We start from the raw sequence: 10402 nt of genomic DNA, 5'->3' as shown, positions 1-10402 counted from the left end.
ATTTTCACAGGACGAACAATATGTTAAAAGTACAGCAAATTAGTGTGTATTACAAACGTGTCCCTTCAGCCATAAAAGGTTTAAGAGAATTTTTCGCCGTTTGGAGCACTAGCCTCTCCAGTTGTCAGATGGTAAGAAATATCACAGCAATGAGTGTCATTACTGCATACGTTAAACTGCAGCAACAGCTGCAATGAGGAGCACTGCACATGCGCTGTTCTAGTCAGTGCTCGTGGCGGCGTCGCTCAGAACGGGCCTTTTGCAGAATTTCCTCTCGAGCAGCAGAAAGCACAGTGACAGCAGTGCCATGGCTACCAAGACGACGAGAGCAGGAACCACTGTCTGGATGGTCACCGGCTTGAGAGACTCCCGCATCTCCTGACCATCTCTCAGTTGCCAGTATTTCCAGTAGATGCGGTGAATCAGCCCTTCACTCCGCATCTGCAGCAGGCTGTGAACCATAATACGGCATTACTTCACATGAAAAACAGCACAACAACCGCCTCTGAAAGACACAGTTCGATACCTTCAAATACTTCAAACGAAACGACACAATCTGTATACAAAAATTGACCATGTTTTCATATATTTCATGTATCTTACAGAATAGTTATGAGACCTGACAGTACGTTTTCATGGAATCCCAAGTTCGGTTTTCCATAAACTGTTTTGCACTACCACCTCTGGTTGGTAATGTAAGCATTCCAGAGATCGACATTAGAAATGTGGATTTTGTCTTCAGGGTTCAACTCACTCAATTAATACTCGCCCCATCTGAGCGCCTTAACTCATCTTAATCGTGACTGGGTCACCAGATAAAATACTTGCTTTTCAAAATTTCGTTTCATGAGGACAGAGTGATATTGTGTGAAGTAATGGAAAAAATAATACTTTAATGACATTGAACTTATTCACAGCTTTATTAGATGAAAAAAGGTACGTGAATGATGATACATTTACTCAAAATGTAAATCACTGGCAATAACCCTATATTCTACACAGTTGTCAAATTTGGTTCAAATGGCTCTAAGCACTATGGGACTTAACACCTGAGGTCATCAGTCCCCTAGACTTAGAAGTACTTAAACCTAACTAACCTAAGGACATCACACACATCCATGCCTGAGTCAGGATTCGAACCTGCGACCGTAGCAGCGGTGCGATTCCGGGCTGAAGCACCTAGAACCGCTCGGCCACAGCGGCCGGCTTGTCAAATTTGTTAACTGCAGAAACCATCTGTAAAAGCCAAGGCTTTTGTGCATACCGAATGGCTAGTGATAAGTTTTCACTAATACTGGTTGGAGGAATAATGATTTATGTCTCTCATTTGGAAGTTTTCTGCGCTTTCTGCGTCTCCGATAACAGTGGAGTACAATAATCTGGAAGTTTTCTAGACATTCTTTGTCTCCAACTATGATGGAGTACATTCCATCAGTGTTCACTTCGTATTTTTTCCACACAATATCTACATGGGTGCAATAAAAGTTTGTCACACATCTTAAATGGCATAGATAAATTTAAACAAAAATCATGAACTATTTCCTTCTCCTTACTGTAGTGAAACTACGCTCTCTCTCTCTCTCTCTCTCTCTCTCTCTCTCTCTATTGGAAACTAGCGATCCGCCCCAGCTTTGAAGGATGAAACTAAGTATCTACAGCCTGACGACTCATCTAGGGTAGCGGTAATTTTATTTATAGGCCACTGGGTAGAGTTGTGATTAAAGTTCCAGCATAAGTTATGGCCACATACCGACCGCCTGGCGCCTGCGCCATTATGGAGCCAGCTACATTTTGTGTGTGACCTTTTCCCGCATTTCCCAATGTAACGTCACTAATAAACGACCTCTTCCACACAACATCGGTAGAATACACTCTCTGCCACGTAACATTGGTAAGAAACGTCCTCTAACACGTAGCATCAGTACAAAGTACCCTTTACCACGTAACTTTTCTAGAATGCACCTTCTGCCTCGCAACATTGGTGCGAAGCACTCTCTGCCACACAATACTTGTATGAAGCACCCTCTGCACAGTTACTTTGCTATGGAGCACCCTGTACCACGCAACATTCGTAAAAAGCACCCTCTCTCACTCAAAATCAATATCATGCACCCTCTGTCACACAGCATTGATAAGAAACACCCTCTGCCACGTAACATACGTTGTAAAACACCCTTTGCCATGCAACATGCGTTATAAAACACTCTCTGGCACGTAACATTGGTACAAACAACCCTGTGCCATGCAACGTCAGTAGGGTGCACCCTCTGTTATGCAACATTGACACGAAGTACCCCCTACTACGCGATATCTTTGCAATACCCCCCTGTGTGACGTTGGTCGGAAGGATCCTCTGTCATGAAACATCGGTACAAAGCACCCTCTGCCACAAAAAGTTGGTACCTACCCCGCAGCATTTCCGGACTGTTCGAGCTCCTGCGATTCCAAGGAATTTTGCCACTCATTAATAGACGACAATGACATCATTTTTACAGCGGAGGGGACTTTACTTCATCATAGTTCACCAAATTAGCACAATATATTTACAAAACAAAAACCTGAGATTAAGCCACGTGGGTATTTTAATTTATATATATTTATAGAAAGAAGATATACGGCATGAATGTACCACTACTATTAATCCATTTCATTGTGCTAATGGAATTGGAACAATTGAATTACAGGTACCATTCATGCAAAGCAGCTACAATCGGAAACTGACATTTGATCAGGCCAGTGAAATGAAATCAACGCTAAAATGTAAAGGCAACAGCAAAAATCGTTTCCGATATTTGACTTTTTTCTTTCACCTGTTGTGTTATATGTCGAAGCGTTATCTATATGGTCCACATTCACATTGCAAAATAACCTACCACCTACATTGAAGCGCCAAAGAATCTGGTATAGGTACGCGTATTCAAATATAGAGATATGTAAACAGGCAGAATACGGCGCTGCGGTCTGCAATGCCTATATAAGACAAAAAGTGGCTGGCGCAGTTATTACGTCGGTTACTGCTGCTACAATGGCAGTTTATTAAGATTTAATTGAGTTTCAACGTGGTGTTGTAATCAGCGCACGAACGATGGGACGCAACATTTCCCACGTAGCGATGAAGTGAGGATTTTCCTGCACGACCATTTCACGAATGCACCGTGAATATCATGAATCCGGTAAAACATCAAATCTCCCTCATCGCTGCCACCGGAAAAAGATCCTGCAAGAACGGGATCAACGGCAACTAAAGTTAATCGTTCAACGTGGCGCCCGCATCTCGTGGTCGTGCGGTAGCGCTCTCGCTTCCCACGCCCGGGTTCCCGGGTTCGATTCCCGGCGGGGTCAGGGATTTTCTCTGCCTCGTGATGGCTGGGTGTTGTGTGCTGTCCTTAGGTTAGTTAGGTTTAAGTAGTTCTAAGTTCTAGGGGACTGATGACCATAGATGTTAAGTCCCATAGTGCTCAGAGCCATTTGAACCATTTTTTTTCAACGTGGCAGAAGTGCAACACTTCCGCAAATTGCTGCAGATTTCAATGCTGGAGATCAACAAGTATCAGCGTGCGCACCATTCAACGAAACATCATCGTATGCGCTTTCAAGGCTGAAATCCCACTTGTGCACCTTTCATGACTGTACGACACAAAGATTTATGCCTCATCTAGGCCCGTCAACACCGACATTGAGCTGTTGATGACTGGAAACATGTTGCCTGATCGGACGAGTCTCGTTTCAGATTGTATCCAGCGGATGGTTGTGTACGGTTATGAAGACAAGCTCATGAATCCTTGGACCGTGCATGTCAACAGGCGACAGGCGACTGTTCAAGCTGGTGGAGGCTCTGTAATGGTGTGGGGTGTGCACAGTTGGAGTGGTATGGGACTCCTGATACCTCTAGATACAACTATGACAGGCGACACGTACGTAAAGATTCTGCCTGATCACCTGTATCCATTCATGTCCATTTTGCATTCCGACGAACTTGGGCAATTCCAACAGGACAATGCGAGACATCACAGTCCAGAATTGTTACAGAGTGGCTCCAGGAACACACTTCCGAGCTTAAACATTTCCGCTGGCTACCAAACTGCCCAGACATGAACATTATTGAGCATATCTTGGATGCCTTGCAGTGTGCTGTTTAGAAGAGTTCTCGACCCCTTCGTATTCTTATGACGTTATGGACAGCCTTGCAGGATTCATGGTGTCAATTTCCTCCAGGACTACCTGAGACATTAGTCCATGCCAAGTCGTGTTGCGGCACTTCTGCGTGCTCGCTGGGACCCTACACGACAGTAGGCAGGTGTACCAGTTTCTTTGGCTCTTCAGTCTATAACAAAAGTGAGTAATGTTGCCCGACTTGATATTTATTTAGTTAATGAGTACTTAACAGTTTGATTGCATTATAGTAATAACAAAACTAAATTTCATTTCTCATGTAAATAATTTGTGAGAAGTGTTAAATAGGAGAGAGGCTTCGAATATGATCAGTAACCCACATCCAGTGTACTGTAGAGTCTTTACAGAATTGAACTCCCACGTATCAAACGTCATAGCTCCCAAACTATGTGTCGTAGAGTGATATAATGTTGCAGATACATTCAATGATATGTGTAGATACGGTCTCAAAAACGTGTTGCGGATACAGTTAGTGGTAAAGAAGTTGTGGTGTCACCGCCAGACACCACACTTGCTAGGTGGTAGCTTAAATCGGCCGCGGTCCATTAGTACATGTCGGACCCGCGTGTCGCCACTGTCAGGATCGCAGACCGAGCGCCACCACAAGGCAGGTCTCGAGAGACGGACTAGCACTCGCCCAGTTGTACGACGACGTTGCTAGCGACTACACTGACGAAGCCTTTCTCTCATTTGCCGAGAGACAATTAGAATAGCCTTCAGCTAAGTTAATGGCTACGACCTAGCAAGGCGCCATTAACCATTTGTAACGTTGCATGTACCTCAAGATAGAGTCTCACTTGTATCATCCAGAATGCTGTATACCAAAGGACAATATAAAAGTTAAGTGTTCTAGTAGCTACGTTCTTTTCTTTATCACATTCATTACGAATCCTGTTCCAGACTTAACGCCAGACGGCGTGAGTTGACGCGTGCCCTTTCGGCTACTTCACTGTGGACTGGCTGCCTTAACAGTCCACTACAGAAGTAATAAACCAAAACTTCATACCGAAGTCTTACTGTATGGACAGCGAAAATATAATAAAAGTAAACATTGTTCCTTTCATTATTTCATGGAAATGTTAGCGAGAAAAAGTTACGAAAAGGTATGAAGTTACATCTAATGTTCTTGGGAATCAATACGTGCACTCATTTTCAAATACTGGTTGAATAAAATCCGGATAATTTTCCCACCGTACTTTACGTTGCGTCAAGCCATATGCATAGATTGTGACTCATATTTCTCTTACTGTGTTAAACCTTTAACATAAAGCTATCTCTTAATGAGCAGATTATGACAGCGTTTTATATATTTAAATTCGACCGATAATTGTGTGAAACATCGAAAATAAAAATTTTGCTGCCTCTTAAAGGCGTTAGATATTGTAACGCCCGATTTATTTAACATGGCACTTTCTTGGGAAAGCTATTACGCCAGGAATAGTACATAATGAGGTATATGCACACAAAGTGTTAATATTTTTAATAGGCATAATGAATCTTCGTAACAGACATTGTAATCTGTTTCACTGATGTACTGACAGGCTCTTTGTAGCAGTGACAGGAACCACAACCCGGCCAGCTACTGAGATAACGGTGTCTGGCAGGTAATAAAGAAACCTGTCGCCGTAACAAGTGAGAGAACCAAAGTAGGACCTGAACCCTAATATCATACGAGGGTTATTCGGAAAGTAAGGTCCACCCCTCGCGAAATGGAAACCACAGTGACAATCTGATGAAGCTTAACGCCGATGTGTTCGGAAGTGTCCCTAGTATGCCTGTCGATCGCATCACGTCACTCTTTTCACTTCTGAGTGCACAGTCAGGACTTAAAAATGACTAGAAAATAGTGTCTCCCGTCAAGTACGGCTTGCTGGTGAGAGATTTCACCTGATTTCAAGCAACTGTCGTGCATTTCCTTCTTCATGACAATTCTCGGCTACACGTGGCAGGTGCAATGAGGACACACTCGCAATGTTTTCGATGGCAAGTTTTTGATCACCTGCTATACAGCCCGGGCTGGCTCCCTCTGCTTTTCATCTCCGCTCACTCGAACCGCTGGCTGTGAAGACAACATTCTGGCACAGAAAAACGAGCTGCAGACCAGTGTGGAAAACTGATAGAAAGTACAGGCAACTGTCTTCTACGACGAGGATATAGATAATTTCGTATACTGCTACGGTAGATGTCTCAAACGGAGCGGCGACTATGTAGAGAAGTAGCTGAAAGGTGTAAGTAACTAATGCAAATAAAACGTTTCTTATTTTCAGAGTGGTTTCCATTTCGCGACCGATAGAGCCTTTCTATCCGAATAACGCTCGTATAATTCATCAATGAACTTGGCCACGGATTAGCACTTCATTTGAGTGATTCTATAATGGAATGTACTGTTGTAAGAGGGTCAAAGCGCTGTGCAGTTAGGCCTAGTTAGAAGTTAGTGGTTGTCTATCATCTGACATCAGGGGAAGATGAGGATCCAGCGAGAGTCGCATTTCTGCAGCATTGTTGCTATAACCTACAGCAAAAAGCAACACTTAATCTACACCGAGCTGGAGTGAGTAGCAGCTGAGTAGAGTAATTTCACTAGTTTAATACTGGATGAGTCAGAGTAGACAAATCGCGCCTGAAGTGGAAAAGCTAAACTTGTTTGGTAGGTTAAAGTGGCACCTTTTATTAGAAATAATTTATTTTATATTATTTTGTAGGGCAGGTACGAGGTAAATGCGATGGACAGAAGCATAAACAGAATTTCTGTTTTTCTCATAATGTAACACCACGAGTGTAAGTGAAACAAGTAATAAATGTGTTTTTTGTTTAAAGTAGAAAAGATGAATTTTTAATAAGTAGACAGCAACCCGGAATATTTTATCAGTGAATTCCTAAGTAATTTGGGCTATGTCATATTTCAGGCTAATTCTGATAATTTGATTTAAAATAAAATAAGGAAGTGTTTAACATTATTATCATTACGAGGAAAAAATATTTAAGAATATGTGGTGTCACCGCCAGACACCACACTTGCTAGGTGGTAGCCTTTAAATCGGCCGCGGTCCATTAGTATACGTCGGACCCGCGTGTCGCTACTGTCAGTGATCGCAGACCGAGCGCCGCCACACGGCAGGTCTAGAGAGACTTTCTAGCACTCGCCCCAGTTGTACAGCCGACGTTCATAGGAATGGTTCACTGACAATCACGCTCTCATTTGCCGAGACGATAGTTAGCATAGCCTTCAGCTACGTCATTTGCTACGACCTAGCAAGGCGCCGTATTCAATAAATATATAAATTGTGATGCCTGTACCGTCAGACCGATGTACACCGATTGTGGATTAAAGTTAAGTATTCTACCAGTTACCTCCTGTTTTGCTAGTCTTATTTCACTGACCTTGTTCCAGACCTCACGCCAGTCTGCGTGAGATTAACGCGTGCCTTTCGGCTACCTCCGAGTGGCGTGGCTGTCTTGCTACGCCACTACAGAATAGAATTAAATTTGCCCACTATAATCTGGTTCAGTTGAAAAAGATAAAAATGGTTCAAATGGCTCTGAGCACTATAGGACAAACTCTGACGTCATCGGCCCCGGTAGCTGAGTGCTCAGCGTGACAGAATGTCAATCCTAAGGTCCCGGGTTCGATTCCCGGCTTGGGCGGAGATTTTCTCCGCTCAGGGACTGGGTGTTGTGTTGTCCTAATCGTAATCATTTCATCCCCATCGACGCGCAGGTCGCCGAAGTGGCGTCAAATCGAAAGACCTGCACCAGGCGAACCGTCTACCCGACGGAAGGCCCTAGCCACACGACATTTCATTTCAGTCCCCTAGAACTTAGAACTACTTAAACCTAACTAACCTAAAGACATCACACACATCCATGTCCGAGGAAGGATTCGAATCTGCGACCGTAGCGGTCGCACGGTGCCAAACTTTAGTGAAAAGGAAACAGAAGAGTAGAAAGATAAACTTAAATACCCAAGTAGTCGTTTTCTGTATGCAGAATAATTGTTTATTAATGAACTGCAACACAACGGTTCATAAAAACTTAATCTCTGGAAAAGAATCTCCTGAAATATTTCACGTTCTTTCAGCAGAATAGTTTCATTTAAATGTCGGTAATAACTGCTACGAAAAGATTAGTCAGTTGCAGTCTTTTTATCAGAGTGGATTTAGTTTTAAAAATCAGTTACGAACAGAAAAGTAAAGTCAGATTAGGATCTATGCTGTGGTATTTAATAAGGATAAGAATAAAGCTATTTGAAATATTGTTACCAGTCAACGCAATATTGTCACTGTCAGTTTAATACGCGTATAATTAAGTGCTATATACACACCACTGATGAAAGAAAATCTAGATAGCAATCTTTAATAGTGGTGACCAGTAATTAGTTCTCCTGACTTGTTTCTATAACGTATCCGTGAAATATTATAGTGGTAGTGATATGTTGCTTTGTCGAGCTGACACTTGCCTACTAAATTCACAGAAGCTTAGCCCCAGTGATGCTTGTGTTAACGTTGCGCTCTAAAAATAAAAACAATACAAAGAGAATGCAATAATTGGTAGCCTGCAGCTGGATACTTGCACCGTGCACCGTACACCGTTTAAACCGTTTCCTCAGAAAGTTCACGTCGGTATTGTTAACTTGAGAAGAAAACATTGCAGGGAATCAATAGCGAGCAGATGAGCGGATAGTACGTCCTTATAGTTGATTCTGGCGCCGTGGTGATGGGTTCTACATCTGCTTCGAACCGACGATGGAAATGGAACTGCTCTACAAATTTTGAATCCGAAAGAAACCGAATCTATAGACTTGCATATCGTCCTCAATGGAGGAGGTGCCTGAACACACATCATAATTACAGTGAAAACTTAACAGTTACATCTGTGCCAGATAAAAGCCCGGAAGCTTCATTTAGGGTGTTACATTAAAAGATATAACTCTTTTTCGAAGAAATACATCCGGATGGAGCATATATTATTTTCCAAAGTCATAGCTCTGAGACAGAATTCAACTTATTTTTTTTTCTAAAAATGACTGTAATTATAATTTCATTTAGTAAACTCATTTGCATTTATTTTCCTGTATCTGTTCACTGTACAACATTAACGCCACTATTTTTTCAATGAATCTAAATGTGGAATGATACTGCTGATATGTATGTTGGTGTGTATGTGACTCATTGTTCATATTTGTACTGCACGTTATGAAGAGCAGTATTATAATCCACATTGACGGTACTCCTTAACTTTCCGTTCTACTTTTTGCATTTATAAGTCTATCATATGAGTTAATCGTAATAGTTGTTACAGTATTTGTCTCATATGACTTATGTTGCTACGAGCTCACGTAATCTGGAGTTGTGGTTAGCGTTGCTGGCTCGCGCGCTGCAGGTCACCAGTTCGAATCAGATCAAGAGCAAATTTCTCTGTTAGTATTTCCTGCGTCCCCAGGTTACCGCCTGAGCCGCAGCCACCAAACACTCAGACGCATACCGTGGGTTGCCAAAACTCTGGACTGCTAACGACACTACCTCTCCGGCAGATGTGGCCGAGCGGTTCCAGGCGCTTCAGTCTGGAACCGCGCGACCGCTACGGTCACAGGTTCGAATCCTGCCTCGGGCATGGATGTGTGTGATGTCCGTAGGTTAGTTAGATTCAAGTAGTTCTAGGAGACTGATGACCTCAGATGTTAAGTCCCATAGTGCTCAGAGCCATTTGAACCATTTCGACACAACCTCGGAGGATCGAACGAAAACAATCCCACGTCAACACAAACACACCAAGTTGTTTTCAGTCTAACCTGCGGCAGCCGCCACGGTATCGTGTGGTATCAGCCTCGCCGCCAGAAGCGTAAACATCGCTGCAGACAATGGCAGCTCCTCGCTTCTAGAAGTCAGCTGGCACTGGAGTGCAAAACCGGTGTCCTTCCGCCAGGAGAGTATTTAGCTCGTCACCCAGCCACTCTGCAGCCAGAGTAATGCGGGGACACATTTCTGGAGGTTACTGTGGTGTCACCGCCAGACACCACACTTGCTAGGTGGTAGCTTTAAATCGGCCGCGGTCCATTAGTACATGTCGGACCCGCGTGTCGCCATTGACAGTGATCGCAGACCGAGCGCCACCACACGGCAGGTCTAGAGAGACGTACGAGCACTCGCCCCAGTTGTATGGACGACGTAGCTAGCGATGCACACTGACGAAGCCTCGCTCATTTGCAGAGCCGATAGTTAGAATAGCCTTC

The 10402-nt window shown here is 43.4% G+C and overlaps 1 protein-coding gene across 1 annotated transcript in view; it reads right to left on the bottom strand.

The window, feature by feature from the left end:
• Positions 1 to 219: 219 nt before the first annotated feature.
• Positions 220 to 10402, bottom strand: part of LOC126235406 (glutamate receptor 2-like) — an 82376-nt gene continuing 72193 nt past the window's right edge. The window contains exon 8 of the mRNA XM_049944128.1: positions 220 to 451. Within this exon, the coding sequence (XP_049800085.1) occupies positions 220 to 451 (232 nt within the window). The remainder of the gene's footprint in view (positions 452 to 10402) is intronic.

The sequence above is a fragment of the Schistocerca nitens genome, chromosome 2 (genome assembly GCF_023898315.1).
Source record: "Schistocerca nitens isolate TAMUIC-IGC-003100 chromosome 2, iqSchNite1.1, whole genome shotgun sequence".
In the NCBI taxonomy this organism is placed as follows: Eukaryota; Metazoa; Arthropoda; class Insecta; order Orthoptera; family Acrididae; genus Schistocerca; species Schistocerca nitens.
Note: the sequence above shows the minus strand (reverse complement) of the source record. Positions and strands in the feature narration are given on the sequence as shown.